This window comes from Ursus americanus, chromosome 14 (genome assembly GCF_024610735.1).
Source record: "Ursus americanus isolate L20-20 chromosome 14, mUrsAme1.1.p, whole genome shotgun sequence".
In the NCBI taxonomy this organism is placed as follows: domain Eukaryota; kingdom Metazoa; phylum Chordata; class Mammalia; order Carnivora; family Ursidae; genus Ursus; species Ursus americanus.
The window spans coordinates 36,468,445-36,489,809 of NC_142140.1; the positions used below are offsets into that span (position 1 = coordinate 36,468,445).

Below are 21,365 nucleotides of genomic sequence, written 5' to 3' on the forward strand. Positions count from 1 at the left end.
GGGGACTATTCCGGCTCCCACAGCTGGAATTGCAAACCCGCAGCTGGAAAGGCGAGCTGAGGGGGAAGTCCCTGGAACTGCCTCCGGAGGCCCCATGCCCAGCGGCTGTAGCATCCAGCTCCCGGCAGGACTTCTTTGGGACCCCAGATCCCTTTCGATTTCATATGCTCCTTTCACAGGTGCATTTTAAGTGATGCTTTGGAATACTAGAACCAAATCCCAGCAGGCTGTGATCCACTGCCCAGCCTGATGGGAGGATCCACATGGGGGGTTAGGCACGCAGATGCTGACACCAGACAGCATGGGTTCAAATCCCAGCTCTGGCACTCATGAGTGATCTCGGACAAGTCACCAAACCTCCGTTTCCTTGGCTATAAATGGGCGTGACACAGGTATCCCTTAGGGCTGTGGGGAGCATACACTTAGTTAATTCCAAGAAGACGCAGAACAGTGCCTGTAGAAGCTGCCAGTGCCCGTGAGGGGAGCTGTGTGCAGGGGTCACTCCAGGCGCTCAGTGGGCACAGGATCGGGCAGCTGCCGTGAACAGGGTGAGGTGGGGGCAGAGTTGGCGTAGGGCCCCTTGTGGCCTCCAGGTCTGCCGTGACCCCAGAGCCCTCTGAGCGGCAGTATCTTGGGTTGCCTCCTGGCCACCCTCCCTCCCAAAAAGCAGCCAGCCTGGGTGGACATAGCTTCTCTTTATTGAAAGTCATGGGGGATTTGACACAGTCGATGAGCTTGACCAGGGAGGTGTGACATGGGAAGCAGGTCAGATGCTGTCCTCCTCTGCCATGGTCTCAAGAAAGGACAGGTGTGCTGGCTAGGGGCTCAGAAGATGTCAGGGACGATATAGTCAGTATAAACACCATCAATCAGCCCCGCACCATTGTTGTGGACAAACCAGCAGGTCACCTCCGCCCCGTGCTGGGGGTCCTTGCTGTAGTCTTTTTGCAAGCCCCTGGGGAGATGCAAAAAGCTGGGGTTACCTTTTGGACCCAGCAGGGCTGCGCCCCCACCCCCAGAAGCCCACTCCCCCATGTAGCACCTAGATCCCTGACCAATGATGGGAACGCCAAGGGCAGACATACTGGGAGAGCAGCCCACCTACCTGGTGACCGTCAGCTGGTGGCCCTTCACCACCATTGTGGCATCTGTCTTCGTGGGGTCGGAGCCTGGGTGGGGGTCAGACACTTTATAATCAAAGGGGTGGAAGAATTGTCCTGGAAAGGCACAGTGGAAGCAGCAGTTACCACTGGGGGGCCCTCATACTCAGCAGGTGCTCGCTGGAGGTTAGAGAGCTGCTTGCATGCTTTTTCCTAAGGGCGTGACTATGTCTGATACATTTTGGCATCGAAAGCCACCTTTCGCTCACCTGCTATAGAGAAGCAGATATATTGGCGGGCGGTGGTATGTCCTACCTTTATGGACCAATTCCCAAAGAATCTGGTGGGGAAGAGGGGTCAGAGGGGTAGGTGCCCACAGACTGTAGTGTCTGCAGGAAGGCCACAAGGAGAAGTGGTGTGGCCAATGACTCACCCCTCCCAAGGTCTCAGGGACCTGGTCTGTTTGCACCTTTCTGCTACTCAGACCTCTCCCTGCTCGCCCCTACTTAAGCTTTAGTTTCCCCTTGTGTTTGATCACAGGTTTTCTGAGGAACAAGACCCTTGCCAGGACAAGCCCTCTTTGGAGCTCTGAGCCTCGCTGGCCAAGTTGGAGGAGGGCCCGCCCTGGTGCCCAGCTGCAAGTCTGACCCATGGTGAGCCCACTGGCTGCCGCCGCGCACCGCCCAGCTCTGCCTGCCAGGCCGGTCATACCCAGCAGCCCATGTGTCCACGCCGACATCCGGTGACTGTCCAGCACATAGAAGCCCAGGAAGTCCTGGGTGACGGCACTCCCCTTCCACACCCGGTGCAGGACAACCTCAAAAGTGCCCCCATCCTCCACAGACACCACCAGGTTTCTCTTCCTGTTGATGGTCACTACCACCCTGCAGGGCCGGGCGGCCGTGAGGGCAGGTGCAGCTGCATGGCACCCCTCTCCATTCAGCTGCCCTCGTCCTCCTGGATCCAGCTTTCATGAGGTCCCACACCCCCTCACTCCCAGACGGCGGGATGTTACCTGCTACAAGCTCCGTCTCACATGCTGCTATTGGGGGGGGGGCTTACAGTGTGCCAAGCCCTGTGCCAAGCCCTCCATACAAGTTGCATCATTCATTTCTCACTTGGATCGTGCGAGGCTCAGAGAGAGTAAGGAATTTGCCCAGTGTCACACAGCTGGTAAGCAGTAAAGCAAGGACTTGGACTCCATCCTGCCTAATATCAAAGTCTGTGTTCTTTGACTGCTACTCTCATCTGTGTCCTCCACGCCAGACTCTGCCCACTTCTTCCTATAACTCTGCCGCCGAGCATCAGTTCTGGTACTTGGCAGAGTTTGGTGAATGAGTGAGTGGAAGAAGGAACAAGCACAACACAAGGCATGCTAAGACAGAAGCTGAAAGAGAAGCCTGGAGAACTCTGGAGTTTAGCAGAGAAGAGACGAGGTGGGTTTCAGGGAACAGGTGGCCTTTGAGCTGGGCCAAGGAGGTGAGTAGGCTTTGTTTGGTGGCAATGGGAATGGACTGCAGGGCAAAGGCACCACAGAAACCCAGGTGTGCAGGCAGCCAGGCCTGGAGCACGGGTCCGGGAACAGAGAGCAATGGGCGGGAGGTCACATGGATGTCATTCACTGACATGGCTTAGGGGACTGGGGTCCAGCAAGCTCAGGCAGCTGAGCTGGCTCTGGGGCTTTGTGCCTTATCCCTCCCCACCCCTGCACTGGCTTCCCCCGCCCCCCCCCGGGCCCCGGCCCCAGCCTGGTTACTCATGCTGCCGCAGTGAAGCCTGGTCCCTCCAGGAGAACACGGGTCCACCGGAGCCAGGGTTCAGGGTTATGTTCTGAGGAGTCACTTCCAGCCGAAAGCCCGTTGCAGGGTTCGAGATCCCCAGCCTCCCGAAATACGTGCCCTCTTGCTGCCCAGGGCTCCTGGCCTTGTTGCCAATGAGCTGCCCATTCACGGAGAAGCCTGCAGAAGGGTGAGGGGCCCTCTGAGTCAGGGAGGGGCCAGCTCTGGCTAGATGCCTGCCAGCCTGCCTTGGCTCACACCATGCGTCCCTCCTGGGAGACACCCATACTCCACCCGTGCCACACTGGCTTGGAGGGTCTCACCTCCCAAGGGGGTCTTTCAGGAGTAGCAGAGGCCACACGGCACCTCTTCTCGCCCCTCTCCTCCTACCACACTAACTACCTGCTACTTAGTCCTTGCTTCTGGGACATTCTGGGTCTTATCACCCCAAGGATAGGCCTTGGGTCTGCTCCTTCTCTGTGGTCCTAATCCCTGACACAGGAGCAGGGCACAGAGGCCTCCTGTGACCTGAGCAGTCCCAAAGCCCCCTCCTTGTCCTCACTACGCCAACACAGCATGTCATCTGAGAATTTGTTTGCCTGTTTCCCTTCGCTAAACTCCACAAGAACAGGGACTTTGGCTCAGTCCTCCTGCACCCGTAAGCTGGAGGAGGTGCTCAGCAAACCCTTGCAGATGGCCTGACTGGACTGGGAGGAGGGAGAGAGAGTGGCCCACAGACGGACAGGGAGTCGTTCCACCACCTGAGCACCGCTGGGGGTGGACTTAGAGGCTCCATCGGGGGGATGAGGCAGGATCACTACGTAACTTGCAGAACTGGGTACAAAATGAAAGTGAGAGGCCCCTTGTTCAAAAAAATGTTAAGAATTTCAAGACGACCAGAGCAGAATATTAAACTGAGCATGGGCCCTTCTAAGCATAGGGTCCCGTGTGCCTGCACGGGTCACACGTCCATGAAGCAGGTGCCACCTGGGGCCTAGGCAGGTAGATGAAAGAGAAGGAGGCAGGTTGAGCCCAGCCGGGTGACTGGGGCACAGAGGCTGTGGGAAGTGGAGGCCACGGCACTGTCCTGTCCGCAGCTGCACATGGAGGATGGGGGAGTCCAGGCCCCACCCCGTGTGGTGGAGGGCATGACGTCACCCATACCTGTGTCCAGGTCCTGCACCAAGCTGAGGACCACACCGGGCTCCTCATTGATATTGAAGCACAGAGTATCCTTCGTCTGGGGCACGTGGATGAGGAAGTGGGGATCAGTGTCCACTGGGGGCATAGCATGGGGTCCGTTAGATTGGGCATCGGGCAGGTGGGCTGGGGCCAGCCAGGAGCAAGGCAGGGGTGTCCCTCAGACCCTCCCCAGGACTCACCTCCAGTCACTTGGTTTGGCAACTGCTGGATGTTGGAACTGGACCGAGTCGGGGAAGGCTGCAGAGCCGACAGCATGAACGCTGGCGGGGAGTGAACAGCATTTAGGAGGATGGCACCCTGTTCCCCTGGGGCTGCTGGCTCCTCTTCCCGGGCCCCTCCACCCAGGCGGCAGGCCTGAAGCCACAGAGCAGGAGTGGCCCCTGAGCCCCCGATGCCTCTGGGTGTGCTGACCCCCCCGTCTGTCTCCTTTTATGGGGACCTGGTGGAGCTGGGGGCAGAAGGGGATGCCAGGCCCGGTCAGGGGGCCGTTCCGAGGGTCCCAGTGAGAGGCAGTGAGGAAGCCTCTGCTGTCTGTCATTTCCTCCTCAGGCAAGTAGGGGCTTTGCTCGGGGTGGAACACACAGCCTGAGGGACAGCGCGTGGGGAGGAGAGAGGTAGAGATGTATGTCGGCGGGATGCGGCCACTTACTCTTTCTGTTTCCCAGCATCTCTGTAGAGGACAACGACAGAGGACAGCATCACCCTCACCACCCCACCTGAGAGGCACGCGCCTCATTCCCCAAGGGCACCCTGGGCCCAGAGGCCAATCAGGCCTTGGCCACCCCTCCTCCTGGGATCCCAGCCTTCCTGGGCTCTTTGCTCCCTGCCCCCCACCTGGGCCACCTGGCCCAGAGGCCCGGATGTAGGCCGCACAGGGGCTCCCCAGGTGCACAGGGGGCAACAGCTAGTTTGTGGTGAAGGGGTGGGGGATGTGGAGGAGGGAGTCCGGTGCCTGGAGGCTGGAGCACGAGCTGCTGAAAACCAGCATGATTTAAAAACTCACCCAAGGGCAGAGAATCTGGAAGGGAGAGAAGGGGAAGAGAATTAAAGCCCAGGAGGTTTTTGGCCCTCAGAAGCCTCCCTAGACCCCCAGCCTGGCCCTTTCCAGAACACATACCCTCGGGAGGCTTGTCAATGACGGGCTCCAGGCCGTCCTGGTCCGCCATGCCCCTGATGGTCATGGACGTCAGCGGGGTCACGAACTGGTAGGCCAGCGACATCTGCAGGGCCTTGGCTGTCAAGTCGGCCTTCTCCTTCCCCTCCAGCTTCATCCTAAGAGACACACACCAGCTCCAAGTCCCACAGCCTGGACAACAGCAGACTTGCACTCCCTGGCCCTTTTCTGCTCATTTGTTCACTCACTCCCTCATTCAGCAAATAGGTGTGGGGCACCTGCTGTGCCCCTGTCCCGTGGCTGCCTTCAAGGACCTCGTGACTTAAAGCCCTCGCACCGGGAAACCTGGCGATGCGGCAGGGCTGGGACTGTGCCCTAGAGAGACACAGAGAACTGCACGGCTGTGAGATTCTGGGCGAGTGGTCTAACGTCTCTGCACCTCGGCGTGCTCACCGTGAAATGGAGATAACCAGGAAACTGCCCTGCAGGGTGTGGGGATGAGCCGAGCGTGTCTGGACACGGCAGCCCCACGGAAAGGGCAGCCTCCCCCTGCCCGGCCGCTTGGCAGGGGCAAACCGTGGTTGGCCACACTGTGGACTAACGGGTTGATGTTAACCCCGTGAGCGAGGCTGAAGGCCAGTGCTTCTGACCTGCTCCCCACCTCGAAGGCCCAGAAGCACCCCTTCTCCGTTCCCCTCATTGCTCCAGAGGCCCCGGTGTCCAAGCCCCCGCCCCGGTCCTACCGCTTGGCCAGCAGCTCCTGGATGGTGAGGTAGGCCCAGAGGCGTTCAACGTGGTTCTCCAGCATGTGGCCCCGCTCCTGGAGCAGTTTCTTCATCTCCCCCTCATCCACCAGGCAGGTTGTCTTGAATTCTTGGCCCTCCTGAGGGTCATGAGGGGGAGAGGGGCCACGCGCCGTGAGGAGCACCACCGCTGGCCGGTGCTCCAGGCTCCCAGGGCCCCCCTGTGCCCGGTCTCTGCGGTTTGTCCACCGCGCCGCCCTGCCCCCCCGAAGTTACTCTCTCAGGGGGCTGCCATCAAGCCGCCAGCTGTTTCCACCCTGTTCCACTCCTCTAAAGGCCCACCACGTCCCCCACACAAACGCTACTCTCTCCCAAGCCTCAGGAGCCCGGACTCGCCCGCTGGGGGCGCCCCGCGCACGGGCACCTCGCGACACGGTGCTGAGATCCAGTGCGCTGGTACCCTGTGCTACAGAGAGGGACACTGAGGCCCGGAGAGCCGGACCTGTTCGCTGCAGGTCACCCAGCTGGTGAGGGAGGAGCCAGGGCCCAGCTCAGCTTTCCTTACTCAAAGCCCCAGTTCTGAACCCTTGACCGCACCGCAAGGCGTGAGTCGGCACCCTGCGGTCAGGTCCGGATCTGACACGCCTGCGACCCCCGCGGCGTGCACACGCACACACGCGCTGCACTGTGGCACGAAGCTGGGTGCACAGAAGTGTTCGGGAAAAGGCTGTCAGGTGAGAAAGAAGAGGCTGGCCTCTCGCTCTCATGCCTTGGCGGGGAACGAGGTAAGGAGTAACAGGTGATTCATTTTTGGTCAAGGGCCTACAACGAATCAGGCCATTTTGGTCCCATTGCAGCCCACCCCGGGGATGTCTGCATGCGGGAACGTTCAGGCCTGGGGTGGGGAGGGGGTGGCATGGTGCATGGGTGGGGACAGCCCTCTGAGGAAAGAGACGGGGGGAAGCAGGGAGGAGCACGGGGTGGATTTAGACCCTCTGCGTGCTGCCAGACCTCCCCCCTCCATAGCCCACCGTTTACCCCACGGGCCAGCACGTCAGCCTTGAAACTGCCCAGTTTGTGGTCAGCGATGCGTCCCGCCACCATGATCTCCGAGCCTTCGTAGTACTGTTTGTGGCGGTGCTGGGTCAGGGCTGAGACGGTGTCCGGCGGGTAGAGCAGCTCCACGTCCACCAGGAGCGGGTTGGCTACCTGGTCGTAGAAACCCTGCAGGCAGAGAGGGGGGCACAACCTCAGAGCTGATGGGTCACCCCGAGCACCCGATGGGGAAACGCGCTCACAAAGTGGGGTGTTGGGACCCCCACTCTGCAGATAGAATTGCAAGCTCATAGCAGTTAAGTAACTGGTTTAAGGTCACGCAGCTGATTCAAACCACCTTCTAGAGCTTTATCTGCTCCTCCGGGTGGATGGGCTGCCAAGGCCGGGCTGCCCACGGCCTGCCGTTGGTGGCGGGTTGTGGGAGAAGGCGGTGGGGGGAGACCTGCAGCTGCTGGGTGGCGTCATGGTCCTCGTAAATTCTCTGGGCCCGTCCGTTGTTCTCCATGGACATGACCTCCAGGAAGTTAAAGTCCACGTCGTGGCCAAAGCCCAAGTTGTAGAGCGGGAACCTGCCCCGGATGGCGTTGCGGACGTTCTCGAGGATTTGGGAACGGTCTGTCACGCCTGCAGCCACACACCCAGGCAGTGCCGGGACACGGACTCACAGGCATGTAGGGCACAAGGGGGCTTTAGGGCACACTCCCTGGGGGCCAGGCCTCCTATGTCAGACCCCCACCTATCTCCTGTCCCCACCAGCATCTTGAGGCAACGTCTCCCGCTGGCTCAGTGGGCGACCACAATAACTCCTAACAGCCCCTCGCGAACTTGCCCATCTATGTGGATCCATCATGAGCAGATGGGACTCTGCTCTCAACCTTCCCGTAGGTCATTGTCATGGCCTGCAGGGCCCTCCCGACCTTCCCACCCTTGTTCCACCTAGTCGGCACATGCCTGCTGTTCTCAGGCAGGCCCTGCCATTGTACACACCTTTTTTCTTTGCCCAAGCTGCTCCCTCTGCCAGATATCCCTTCCTGCTTCCCTTCTCCTCCTTCCAGCCTGAGCTCACGGGTCACATCCTCCAGGAGGCCTCCTGGGACCTTGCCTGGGCCAGACGCCCCTGAGCCAGTGGCCCTGTTCTTTCAGGGCCCTCAACAGAGCAACTGTTCCTGGGTCTGCCACCCCAGTGGATCCTGTGCTCCTCAAGGACAGAGAAGAATCGTGTCCTCTCGGTATCTCTTCTTGGTCCCTAGTCCTATGCTTGGCACGCAGGTGGTGTTGAATACATAGTTCATTAAACTCAACCTGGGAATCCCGCCTATCGTCCTGGGATCTGCGTAACCCTGTGTCATACAGATACTCCCCCAACTGCCCAGCTCAGCATAGAAGGATGCCTTGTAACTCCCGTGGATGTTATGGTCTGAACTCTGTCTAGATCAGGGCTGGACTTTGCCCGGAGCCTTTCTGCACCCCCTGTGGCATCTCCAGCGGTTGGCTTTCCAAGCTCAGCTTGAACACCTTCTGTAACAAAGAGATCACCACCTCCCAGCACAGGCCTTGAGGTGCTCACCCTCTGTGGGCTCGCCATCCGTCAACATGATGAGAATGGAGGCGTGGTTGCTGAGTTCGGGGAGGCTCCCCTGAGCTTGGTTCAAGATCTCAATTCCCCGGAGCAAACCTCCATTCAGGTTTGTGGCTGCAAAGGAGGGAGAGGAGGCCAGTGTACGCCCTCCTTCCAAGGGGACAGAGGCGACGCCAGAGTGACTCAAGACCCCTGCCCTTACCCCCAGCCAGGAAGAAGCGCCGTACGAAGTCTTGAGCCGCGCGCAGGTTGGCGGGGGATGCCTGCACCAGCGAGCCCCTCCAGGACTGCACTTCAGACCCAAAGAGGACCAGGTCGAAATAGTCCCCTGGCCGTATGTCCCCCAGGATTTTAAGGAGCGCCTCCTTGGTCTGTAATGACAGGACAGTCGGTGGAGGGACATGGCCCTGGGAGAGTGCCTCCTGTCTGCTCCAGATACCCATTTGAGAGATCCGCAGGACAGAGGCACACAGAGGACAGATGGGAGGGGATGGACAGGACAGCCAGGTGGTGCCAGGAGAGGAGTGTCCTGTGGAGCCCCAGGGGTGGATGAGGGATAGAGAAGGCAAGAGGACCCCGCATGGGGAGAAGAAATGACCAGGGCAGAATCAAGAAAGAGTTTCTGAAACTTTGCTGGCGGAACTGTGGCTCTCAGAGCATTGTGGGCAGTGGGCTGTCCCTGCTGCCAGATGCCTCCCCGGGGACAGCCATGATTGCCCCTGGCATGTTCAGTGTACCCCCCATCACTAGACCCACAACCCCACGGGCATCCTACTGTGCTACTGAGGAGAAGGGGATCCACTTGCCACGGTGGTACAGTGAGGACGTGGCTGATGCCAGAGCCCCTGACTGCTGGGATTCCCTGTCAAACCACCCTGCCTCCGACCAGGAGCAGAAACCCCAAACCCAGACTCTGGGACAGCACCAGTGTGGGGTGGGGGCTGGGGCTGGAGAAGCTATTGCTGGGAGAACTGCTTAAAGCCACAGTTGACCTGTTTCACTTTCTGCCCTTCCATGGAGGTGCTAATGTCAATCACAAAAACCACGTTCTTGTTCAGGTTCGTCAGGTTTTGGGGTGCAAAGAAGTGGGCAAAGTGGTTATTGGCAACCTGAAACACAAGGGAACAAGTGAGGCTTGTCACAAGCACCCCTGCCTGGCCTCTGAGTCTCGGGCCGGAAGCTTCGGGCTTACCAGGAGGTCACAGAGTTGGTCTCGATTGACATCGTAGGTCACCTTGAAGTCCCCATTCAGCAAGGATGTGGAGCACGTGGGGCAGGATTGCTGCTGACCCACAGTGGGGCGGAAGAGCACGTGACCCTGGAAAGGAGGAGGGTGTGAGGCATTACTGGCTTAGTGCGGCTGTGGTCCGGGTGTTTGCAAAGACAACATAAGTTTGTGTGTGTGTGTGTGTGTGTGTGTGTGTGTGTGTGTGTGTGTGTGTGTGTGATGCAAGGGCATAGAAATGAGTCTGGAGGGCCCTTCACCCCGCTGCTGCGAGCACACACCTACAAGGTGGTGGGAGAGAAGACCTGTTTCTTTGTGTATATGCTTCGGAATCACTGGGCTTTTCTACAACAAGCGTCACCACTTTGGGTACAAAATAATAGTAGTATGAGAACAAGGGACATCGGTCAACTCAAACCGTGGAGTAAAAAAGCAAGGCCACAATACTGTGCTGGAAAACAGAGCCCCCCCACACACCTCCCGCTGGTAGACCAAGAGCAGAGGCTGCAGGAAGGACCCGGGGCGGAAGCTAAGGTCTGGGACGACATGGCATTGGTGCTTGGGGAAATTAGGGACGGTTTTTACTCGATACTTTTCTAGTCTTGTAACTTTCCACTTTTTCCTTAAATACTTTTAAATTTCTACTTTTCATTTATGTGTTTGTTATAAAAGTAAGAGAGACTCATCAAAACCTCCCTCCAAAACTTGAAAAGGATAGTTAGGAAGACACAGACCCACCCCTCGGTCCCCTAGTAAAAGTAAGCACGTTTGCTAACACTCTGGGTATCCTACTTTTTTAAAAAAAGAACCCCTGCAAAACTATAAGAAACATTTCCTTCATATGAATTATGATGGTGTCACTACCAAAGGTAGGAGGGAACTGAAGGGTTTGTTCCTGGTTCTAGTTGAGGGCAAGTTAGGAAGCTGGGCCCTGGCTGAGTACCACCCACCCATAATGCCACACTCCACCAGGACCCAGGGAAGGGGCAAGCAGGAGACTTCGGGAGTTCTCGCAAATGGGAGGTGCGTGACAAGTGGCAAGTGGTGAGGCAGACCAAAGGCCTTCCCAAACTGAACTCTGTTCCCTAGAGCCCTGGAGCTTGCGATCCTAACTGCAAAACCATCTGAGATTTCTTCGTGTGCCCTGTATTTCCCTGAACGCTTTCCTGTGGGTGTGACACAGCAAAGAGGAAACTGAGGCTCAAACACGTGAGCAGCTCACCCCAGACCATGCCAACCAGCGCGGTGCTTCCCCAGCCTTGGCACGCAGGCTTTTGCTAAGTTGCTCTGAGAACCAGGGGTACCAAGTTCCCTGGAATACCAGCCACAAAACGCCTCTGTCCCTCACCAGGGCAGCCCGCAGCCCCTGCCTGGTGCCCAGGCCAAGCCCGGACACTCCGTGAGGGGTTGAGCCAGGCTGAGAAGTCCCGAAGTCCTGCCACCACTCCCAGCCAACCCACGCACCTTTTTCCCTGAGAAGGACTTCTGGATGAGTTGGCTTGCCAGTTCCTTGGAGAGGAAGGAGGCCTGGGCATCCAGCTTGCTGATCCCCTGAGGCTCAAAGATGTCCACGTCGATCTGCATCATTGAAGCCCCCAGGCTCCCATTGAGGCCACCATCAAGACTCAGCCAAGAGCCAACTTGTGTCCTGGCCACCCACTGTGTGCTGTACCCACCTAGCCCTCCTCACAGGGCCTGGCATGTGGTAGGCACCCCAAAAATATAGGCCAAATGAAGGTGTGTATGCCTGGGCCCCTCCAGCTGGCTGCCACTGAGGTGCCAGCAACAATCACAGCCCCTTCGGCTGCCCGGGACTTTCTGGTCTACCAACGACCTGGGTGTTCAATATCCCTCGTGATCCTTGTGGCAGCTCTGGGACATGCAAGAAGCCCCATTTAACAGATGAGCGAGCCAAGGCTCAGAGAGGAGGAAGCGGCCGGTAGCTCCCTGCCCAGGAAGAGCCCGCTAGAGCCCTCCCAAGGAGTCAGTCCCCTTGCTGTGTGCTCAGGCCTGGGATGGCACACGGGTGCCCTGAGCTGGGCTCGGAGCCCCAGTGAGAGAGAGGCAGGAGCCCTGCTCCCGAGACGGCGCCCTTGCAAAGGGTCACGTGCAATCTACCTCAAAATGTTGCACGAGCTGCTTGGGCTTGACTTTGATGACAATGTCGTACTGCTTGAGTCTGCGCTTCAGCACCTCCTCGTAGGTCAGGCGGAACGTGGCCTTGCTCCGGGGCCCGATGTTGAGGTGGATGGCGAACTGCTCCATTGTCCTCCCCGAGGCCCTGGACATACCGCCATCGCCCACAAGAGACAGACAAATGGGGAGTGCGCGTGGGTCCTTGTCACCTGAAGCATGGCTCTCAGAATCGATTTCTCTTACATTCGTGCTACTCCCGGGTTTCCTGGCCCTTCACCCTTGTCTTAGCTGGCTGGTCAGGGTCAGGGTCAGGGCCCGAGGACAGGACCCCCTTCTCTCAGAGGCTGGTCTGGGAGGTAAGCAGGTCGGCCTCAGCCCTGTCCAGTGCACTTGTACTGGCATTTGGGTTCAGAAGTTTGCTCCCTTCCCATCAGCCTGGAGCTGTTCCCCAGCCAAGGCCAGCCGGCAGCCCTCAGGTCTGTCCTGGCTAGGGAGGGCGGCACCAGAGACTGGGGCAGCATGGCCCAGAACCCACCTGACAAGGCCGGCATTCTCTCCGGAGATGGCGGCTTTCCGGTACTGTTTCCATGCGGACACTTTGTCCTTTATGTCCCCGATGAATGCGTTTCCATCTGCTGTGCTACAGGGAGGAAGCAGCCCTCAGGGGAAGTGCCCCTGCCCCCAACCACTCAGGTCCTTCATGCCACAGGCGTTCCCAGCCCAGACCCTGAGAAGGCCCTGTCCTGGTGCGTGCTCACTGAAGGCATCTCCAGCCACCTCCCACTGCCCGCAGAGTTGTTCAGGGGCCCCACATCAGTGAGGGGGGCAGCCAGAGCCACAGAATCCAACAAGAGATCTCAGGTGCCAGCTTTTGCTCCTTGGGCCCTATGCTGAAAACATACTGTCCGAGGCCCCACTTCGCTCTCCAAGACGGGAGCCCAGAACAGACCTAAGCGGTTTGCTCAGCCCCTCCGAGCCAGAGCTGGCCTACGGCCCTTCCGGAAAGAAGGAGATGGTCTGCACCGTCCGGCCACCCAGAGCCATGGCTTGGGGCTGGGTCTGATGGATGGACAGCTCTGGGTGTGGGAGTCGGGCAGGGCACGCACATGGCAAAATCACTGATGAAGGCCGTCTTGGGGATTTCCACATCGAAGGCTACTTCCCTGGCTTCGTCGGCATTGTTGACCACTTGGCTGGTGATGACATAGTGGGCAAAGCGAGAGGTGACTTTGCAGTTGACCTTCAAACTCCGGATGGTCACGCCGTCGACGGCCTAGAGTGAGATGTGGGGGGGCTGTGGCTGGGAGGGGGGGTGGGGGCCTCTGAGCCAGTAAGAGACTCCCGTGTTGTGTAGGGGCTCGGCACCCAGCTCAGAGGCCAGGGGCCCAAAGAACAGACCAGATCACCTGGGAAGACCCATTCTATCCTCTCTGTCGGAGACCGCGCAGTGGGGTGTGCAAGCCCCCGTTTCTGGGAAATGGAGTCCCTCTGCCCAGGGCGCTGATAGAAGGGCTACCCCTGAAGCATGGGGGAAAACAGGCTGTAAGATGGCCCCACCACAGACCCCTCTGTATAGACTCTCACTCACTGTGTCCACAGTCTGTCGCTTCTGTAAAACAAAACCGGGACGAGTGTGAGCAGGAATGTGCAGGGGACCATAGCTTATCTGCTCAGGGGTGGTAGTGGGACACAGTCTGTGTCCTCTACCCCTCAGCCTCACCTCCCCCTTGCTGCTTGGACACCACCTCTCCGGTCAGCAGTGGTCAGGGTGGGTGGGGGTGGCCCCGGGCCCTGGGGTGAGGGTCTTGTGTCCCTCCTGGGCGCATTCTGGCCCAGCTGCCTGTTTCTGTCCCAAGGGTTTACCCACATACCTTGCTGACTTTGGGCCTGCCTGTGGGTGAACCCTGAGTGGGCACGGCCTGCAGGACGAGGAGGGAGGCCAGGTACACGCACAGTAGCGCCCGCAGCCCCATGGTGCCATCCATAGTCTCAAGGCTCCTGTTCCCTCGTCACTTCGCTTAGACTGTTAATCAATAAAGTGCTGGATAAACATGGATTAAACATTAGACAAGGTGAAGGCAAATATTACAATTGGGGGGAATCAAAATCTAGGAGTGAAGTCTTTCTCCTTGGGGGGGACTCCCAGCTGTGTCAGCTCCCGACCAGACTCAGACTGAGCCCCTTTTATGGAGCCGCACTCAGCTGACGTGAAGGGCGAAGACCCCGATGGCCCATCTAATCCTGGGTCTGGCGCAGGCCACACCAGTAATATGGTGACACGCGTCAAGAAGCCACAGTTAAAAGTGAACTTCTGAAGTTCGTTAGGTGTTACTTTCGAAATTCTTTAAGTATCAGCGAACTTCTCGCAGTCCCAGTCTGGCCGGGGCGGCAGATAGGGCAGCTCGCCAAGTGTCTGCCCACGCCCGCGTCTCCAGCCACGCCACCCCTAGTGGCGGTTCTGCCACAGGCCGTCTGGCCAGTCCTGGGGCTGCATAATGGGCGGCCCGTGTGCCTTAAGGACAGTTGCTTCATCCCTCTGGACCTTCACGTCCAGATTTGGAAAGAATAGAAGTAACCTCATCGTTCCTCTACCTGGGCAGGGATGCCTAGCAGGTAAAGGGGAGGCAAAGATGAATACCATGTTTTCGTAATGGAGGGCTGAGTACGTACCCCTGCATTGATCTAAGCCCTTTGCTGCCTCATTTTATCCTCGTGGTGTCCCTGGGACATTGGTCCCATGGCAGGAGACAGAACAGGTCTCCAAACCCAGATCTTTCAGACTCCAAAGCCCAAGCTTATCATGGAATGACAGAAATACCCTCTGCATTATTAGGAAGAAAGGAGAAGCAGAGTTGAAAACCCTAGGGACCCCTTTAGGACTTTCAGTTCCTTCATTTTTCTGCCCAAACTCTCCCTGTCTCCCATAAGCCACAGTACACAGGGCAGACATGGCCCCGATCAATCCACTCTGTGGCCCTGGGTGGGATGTGCTGGTTGCCGTGACCCTGATGGGGTGAGGGGGCGCAGAGGCCACTTTGATCTCTGTTTGCTTGTCTCGGACTTTGTCTCTCAGAACAGCTTCTGGGAAAAAGTTTATCATCCCCAGGCCAGAATGACCTTCTGGCCTGTTTTCTGGCCTTTGCGGAAGATGAGATGGATCGACATGAAATTGCATTTGAGGTTCTGTTGATCTCCTGCACGAGCCTCAACTCAGCCCTTGGTGGGTTGGGCATGGTGCCAGGCACCAGAACACAGTGATGAACCCGAGTGCCTCGCTGTGTTCAGTGAGCTGATGCATTGGGAAAAGGAGCCAGAGAACTCAAAGGAAGCCCAGTGAGTGTCAGAGTGTCAGAAGCTAAAGAGGAGCACGAAGAAGCTGTAGTCATCTGGGAGAGGCCGAGCTCACTCCCGTCGGGCTTAGGGGAAGTCTCTTGGAGGAGGCGCCTGGGAAATAGAGCAGCCCTTGGGCGGGGGAGGAGGAAGGACAGGGAGAGAAGGTGGGTGGATAGGTGTGAAGCATGCTTGGGGAAGGTGCAGTTGTCTGCGTCATGGAAGCAGGACCTGATGACGAGGGTGGCGAAAGAGGCTCGGGAGTGGTTTGACCAGCCTGGCACAGAGGTCTGAAAGGGGCCCATCTTTTGGGTGGAAAACACTAAAGATGATTTGAGCAGGGGCGTGGAAAGATCGAGACTGGACTGTTGGGAGATGGCCAACACCAAGCTTCGTCCATAGAAGGTTCGAGAAATACATTTGTGTGGCTTGTGGGTATGGGCAGAGCTAAAAGTGACTACTGCCTGGCCAGCTCTCAATGTCTTTTGTGTCCTACCTCAAGCACTGCTCACAACTCCCCCAGGAGTTGGATACCATTACTGCTCCCATGTCACAGATGAAGAGGAGAGGCTGACTCACCCTGTGCTTGTGGAAGGTGGTGGATGGGTGGACAGAAAGCAGGTAAGGCTGCAGAGGATTGCGTCTGATGGCCTGGGGGGGGGGGCTGTGCTGCTGGTGCAAACGGATGGCACCTAGGACATGGGACAGTTCAGACCTGCACTGAGTTCCACCCATACAGCAAGCTGCCTGCTTGATTTGCTCAGAGCTCAATCAGATATGTCCAAACTGAACTCATGACTTTCTCTCCCCCTCCTGCACTCCACCACCAAGCCTGGTCTTCCCTTCCTGTTGCCCACCCCAGTGAAGGTGTCCACCACCGTCCATCCAGGCATCCACACCAGAAAGCTGGGTGGCATTCTGCGTGGCTTCTGCCCCTAGACTCCCCACCCCTCACCACCCACCTCTGACTCTCTAAATATTTTTATAATCCATTCACTTCTCTCCAAATTCCCTGTTGCCACCAAGTCCAAGCCACCCTCATCTCTCACCTGCATGGCTGCTCCCCCTACCTCCACCCTACTCCTACAGCGTACTCTCCGGCGGAAGCCGGAGTCAGCATTTAAAAACGTTGATCTGGGGGCGCCTGGGTGGCTCAGTTGGTTAAGCGTCTGCCTTTGGCTCAGGTCGTGATCCCAGAATCCAGGGACCGAGCCCCATGTTAGGCTGCCTGCTCAGCGGGAAGCCTGTTTCTCCCTCTGCCTGCCACCCCCCTGCTTGTGCTCTCTTTCTCTGACAAAGAAATATATAAAATCGTAAGAAAAATACATACATACATACATACATACATACATACATACATTGATCTGCTTGAGACCTTTCTCTGTCTTACACATTTCCAGGTCCTGAGTGATCTGGCCCCTGCTGACCCCTCCATCTCACCCAGCCATGCCCCCCACCCCGGATCTCTCAGCTTCAACCACACAGACTTTTTTCTAATCTCTGTAGGCACTTTTTCACTCATTCATTCATCAGCCCCACTTCATCTCCATTCACACGTGCTGTGTGCCAGGCCCATGTCAACTGCTGGGGTTGGGGTCTTGAGGTAGGCAGAGCCGGCCCAGTGCTGAGTTCACACTGAACTGCGGAGGTGAAGTCACAAAATAAGTCCATTGAGCCTTAGCGTATGGTGCTTCCTTCACCTGAAGAAAGTTTTCCTTAAAACTTCGGTTCAGGAGTGATTGCTTGGGACAACCTCCCTTGGATGCCCGGGCTGGGCCTGGTGACCTTTCAGCATGGCACTGACCTCGGTTGGCAAAGATAACATATTAGCGTGCTTCATGGATTAATGATCACCTCTGTCTTCAGCTGTAAGCCCTACAGGGGCAGGACTTTGTCTGTCTTGTTCACTTTGCGCTTCCAGGGGAGGGCACTAGACTTGCACCATGCAGGCCCACACTGAATGTCTACAGAGTGAATGATAGGTTTGAAGAAGAGCAAGTTGGAAGAGGTAAAAAGCAGAGAGCAGAGTACAGAACCTTGGAGAACCTCAAACCTGAGGGAATCATGAGAATTCAAAAGAACAGGAGTGGACAGGAGGAGTAGGAGAACCAGAAAAGTTCTAGAAACCAAGAAAGGAGAGGACTCACCAGAGGGGCAAAGGCTACTGAGGGGAAGTGGGATGGATGAAGACTAAGAAAGGCCTCTAAGAAATCTGAGTCACTTTCCAGGAAGCTTTCTTGAAGGCATGTGGGGCCAAGTAACTATAGGGGTTTTAGGAGTGAGTGTGCCATAAGCCTTCCAGAATGTTGTTTTGAGTGTTGACCAAGGAAAGACAAAATTGCAAGCTGCAAAATAAAATATGTGCGTTTATTTGGGGTCTTAGGGATTGCAAGCCAGGAGACACAGATTCCACCAGAATCAAAAACAAATTCTGGAGAGACAAAGGAATTCAGAGTTTTTAAAGAAGAAAGAGGGCATTTACATAAGTGGTTTTGAACAAAATGTGATTGTTGCTGGTATAGCTTTAGCCACACTAATCTATATGTGATTGATTGCCAGGGCTAGTGTTAGGCAGAAAGTCCATTTATGTCCATTTTACCATGTAGCAGATGCTTTGGCTTTTAGCTGAGTTCAGCAAAAATTCTGAGAATTTGAGACAGAAGACATGCATCAGCTCCATTTCCTCAATGTCCTCAATGTCCTCCTGGCTCCATTTTAAAGAACTCTGTTAGCAATGCTGACTCTAATTTATTCTCTCCGTTAACATGAGTTTCTTAACTTACCAGAGACTGAATTTCCTTAACTGTAAAATGAGGATGATAATAGTATCAGCTTCACAGAGTTGATGCAAGGATTAAAAATGCTAATGTACTTGTCTCTAAGAGGGGAATGGGGATTAACTGGGAAAAAGCATGAATTAACTTTCTGGGGGCAATAGTATTATTAAAAAAGAAACAACAAGCCCCAGATGGAGTCATATGCCCCCTCACCTACCCCCAACAGCAAACCAAGACTTAAATACAGTTTCAACCAAACCCAAGAATGTGACCTTCTAATTTGAAATTTCCTGATCAGCACTAGTGAGATAATCTGTACAATTAAAAACCCTGCCATTCTCTTCCCCCCAAAAAAGAAGATGCCCTGGCCTGAAACTTTCAGTAATAAACTGAAAGTTATTTCTTTTCTTTTTTTTTTCCAGTAATAATTTCCTTGCTCTGCCTTCCTTCCAGTAAAAACTTTTCATTTTGAACAATTCCTTAGAGTATCTCTTTACTTGCTAGACACGGTGATGCCTGAATCATGAATCACTTAATAAAATCAATCAGCTCTTCAAATTTACTTAGTTGAATTTCTGTTCTTTAACATTACCCATTCTCAGCGGGGCGATATTGCCCCCAACTGGGCAAAAATTGGTTCTTGGATGTAGGCAAATCTTACATTTCAAAAGAATGGATTTCAGGTCCTTGAGAAAGACAATCGGAGTTACACACGTATCTAATAGGGACATAGGAAGGATTTTCAATTGTGAGGTCTTTTAGGTAAATGCTCTAGGAAAAGGAAGGGAAATGTCAGTTGGATCAAATAAACTTTTAGCACCTTTGAGCTTTCACACCTGGGTCTTTTAAGAAGGGTCCGCCTACGGACACTACCTTAAGCTGTTAAAAACCGTGCCAGAATTTGGTCAAGTCACCACGGTGCAGGGGTTTGGAGGATATGAGAGTCCTTTCCATTTCTTAATGCACCAGATGAAGCTTTTAGGGATGAAGTGTACTGATATCTTCAGTTGCTTTTGAAATGCATAAAAAATAAGATGGATTGCTAGATGCATACATTAACCATCGTGCGATAATAACAAATGTTACTTGTAGAATCTAGTCTGTCATCCCTCGATTAGAATGGGAGCCTCAGGAGGAGAGGGACTTTGTCGGTTTGGCCCATGGTATGCGGTTAATAAAATTACTTGTAAAATGAATGACGAATATTTTCAAAGCGCTTATATCAAGTACGTGCTCAATACGTGGAAGCTTCCATTATTTTATTGTTCCCGGCAACCCGGAAGTTCTCGGCGGTGGAACTGAGGCAGAAGGTGCGCGCGCCAGGACCAACGGTGTCGCTCTGGCCGTCCGAGCCTGGGCTCTATGGCCGGTCCTCCTGGATGGCGGAACCGCTCTGGCAGCCTGCCGCTTCGGCTCTGTGGTGGATGCTTCCGGGCCGCGGGAGCATGCGCGGGGCTGCGCTGGCCGGGATCGCTATGGCAGCGGCGTCGCTGTGGGCCCAGCCTCCGAGCTCGCGTCGGGGCCCGACAGTCTCAGCAGCCGCCAGCACCGCGGCCTCTTGGGCATGAGCGGGGTCTCCCGCCGCGGCCCGCGACCCTGGCCGCCTCTGCCGCCGCATCCCAGCTTTGGGCCGGCGCCGGGAACATGTCCCTGGCCGCCTACTGCTACCTGCGGGTCGTGGGCAGGGGCAGCTACGGGGAGGTGACGCTCGTGAGGCACCGGCGGGACGGCAGGCAGGTCGGCGGGGTTGGGGCCCGGCAGGGGGTGGAGGGCAGGCAGCCGTTTGCGAAGGCCGCCGTCCAAAGATTAGGCTCCGGGTGGTCTGAAGGGAACTCAACCTCGGATGTCACTTCTTCAGGGAAACCGTTCCATCCTACTAAGAGTAGGCCAGGCCTTACTGTAATATGCGCCCCAAACTCCTGTAGTTCTTCTTGATAGTATTAATTGTCTTGCTCGATCTACACACCTTCTCCACTCTTGACAATTCCGTGAGATCATTCTTTCCCACAGTCTAACACAGCGCCCGGCAGGTATTCCTCTTTGGATGAAGGGCCCCATACATCTCAGCTGGAGACTACTGGACTCGCTTAAAACTCATAACCTTCCCGCCAAAGCTTTCACGGTCCCCATTTCAGTGAGTAGCACCACCAACCATCCAGTTGCCCAAGCTGGACATACCCAAGTGTCATTCTTGACACACACCACTGCCCCCATTCATCTGTTCACTAAGCCGGGAGGCCTCTTCTCTATCTCCACTGGACCACCCCAATCCAGGACATCATTATCTTTAGCTGAGCTGTGGCCATGGCCTCCAGGATCCTCGCTCTTCAATCCATCACTTTCATTGCCATCTCAGCAATCCTTCTAAAACTTACAGCGAATGTTGTCGCTCCTTTCTTTAAAGCACTTTATCCTACAATCCTCAGGATGATGAGTCAGTTCTTTAAAATGGTTTATAAGTAGGGTGACCATATCATGTATCATACAAACTGGGACAATTTCGAAACTGGAAGGAGGCACTATTAATAATTACAGCAGGACCGTGGCAGTGCCCCGGGCAAGCTGAAAAGAGTTGTCCCTCCCAAGTATAAGGCCCTGTTGCCTATTCTGCCTGGTGTCAGGTGCTGGTAGCTCTGCCTGGAACACAAGCTCAGGTTTAAGACATTTATTCAGTAGCAATAGAGGGATGGGATGGTGTCATTGGATTGTTTGAGTAGAGGATGGGGTATTGATGGTAGTCATAGCCCCGCACATTTGAGCAGTAGTTTATAATTTACAAAGCACGTTTATATATATGCTTGTTGTTGAATGAATTGTATGGACTATTAATTGGTTGTGGGCAATGTATTAGGTGTCAGGGGATGTTGATTTTTTTTTTAAGTGGGAATAATTTTTTAAAAGATTTTATTTATTTATTTATTTGCTAGAGAGAGAGTGAGAGAGAGCACGCATGAGCAGAGGGGAGAGGGAGAAGCAGGCTCCCCGCTGTGCCGGGAGCCTGATGTGGGGCTTGATCCCAGGTCCTGGGATCCTGACCCGAGCCAAAGGCAGATGCTTAACCAACTGAGCCACCCAGGCGCCCCATAAGTGGGAATAATTTTTAATGTTGAGACTCAGTGATTTTTAAGCTTATTAGGCCATGGGTCCCTTTGAGTATCCAGTGCAGTCTATGGTCCTGTTCTGTCTGCAGATGTATTTTCAAGCCTTATATTACATACCTTTGTAGGGGGATCTTAGAGGTTAAGGAATCTCTACCACAGGCTTTATGATTGATACAGTTGTATGTTAACATGGACTCATTTTTTAGCCATTAATTATAAAATG

At 55.5% G+C, this 21,365-nt stretch overlaps 2 protein-coding genes across 3 annotated transcripts in view; one reads left to right on the forward strand and one right to left on the reverse strand.

Annotated features, from left to right (window-relative positions):
• Positions 1 to 680: 680 nt before the first annotated feature.
• On the reverse strand, positions 681 to 13,949 carry ITIH1 (inter-alpha-trypsin inhibitor heavy chain 1). Its single transcript, XM_045807334.2, has 22 exons — positions 13,806 to 13,949; positions 13,523 to 13,543; positions 13,041 to 13,207; positions 12,470 to 12,574; positions 11,917 to 12,079; positions 11,263 to 11,376; positions 9,766 to 9,891; positions 9,566 to 9,682; positions 8,776 to 8,944; positions 8,562 to 8,687; positions 7,437 to 7,618; positions 6,977 to 7,162; positions 5,939 to 6,078; positions 5,199 to 5,353; positions 5,085 to 5,099; positions 4,731 to 4,751; positions 4,261 to 4,341; positions 4,043 to 4,156; positions 2,857 to 3,058; positions 1,812 to 1,984; positions 1,106 to 1,217; positions 681 to 955 (listed from the first exon to the last, which is right to left on the reverse strand). The coding sequence occupies exons 1-22, from the start codon at positions 13,917 to 13,919 to the stop codon at positions 826 to 828; spliced, it is 2,733 nt and encodes a 910-aa protein (XP_045663290.2). The 5' UTR covers positions 13,920 to 13,949; the 3' UTR covers positions 681 to 825.
• A 5,550-nt stretch (positions 13,950 to 19,499) lies between these two features.
• Positions 19,500 to 21,365, forward strand: part of NEK4 (NIMA related kinase 4) — a 34,504-nt gene continuing 32,638 nt past the window's right edge. For both annotated transcript variants that reach the window (XM_045807330.2, XM_045807332.2), the window contains exon 1: positions 19,500 to 19,778. In XM_045807330.2, the coding sequence (XP_045663286.2) occupies positions 19,686 to 19,778 (93 nt within the window). In that variant the 5' untranslated portion in view covers positions 19,500 to 19,685. The remainder of the gene's footprint in view (positions 19,779 to 21,365) is intronic.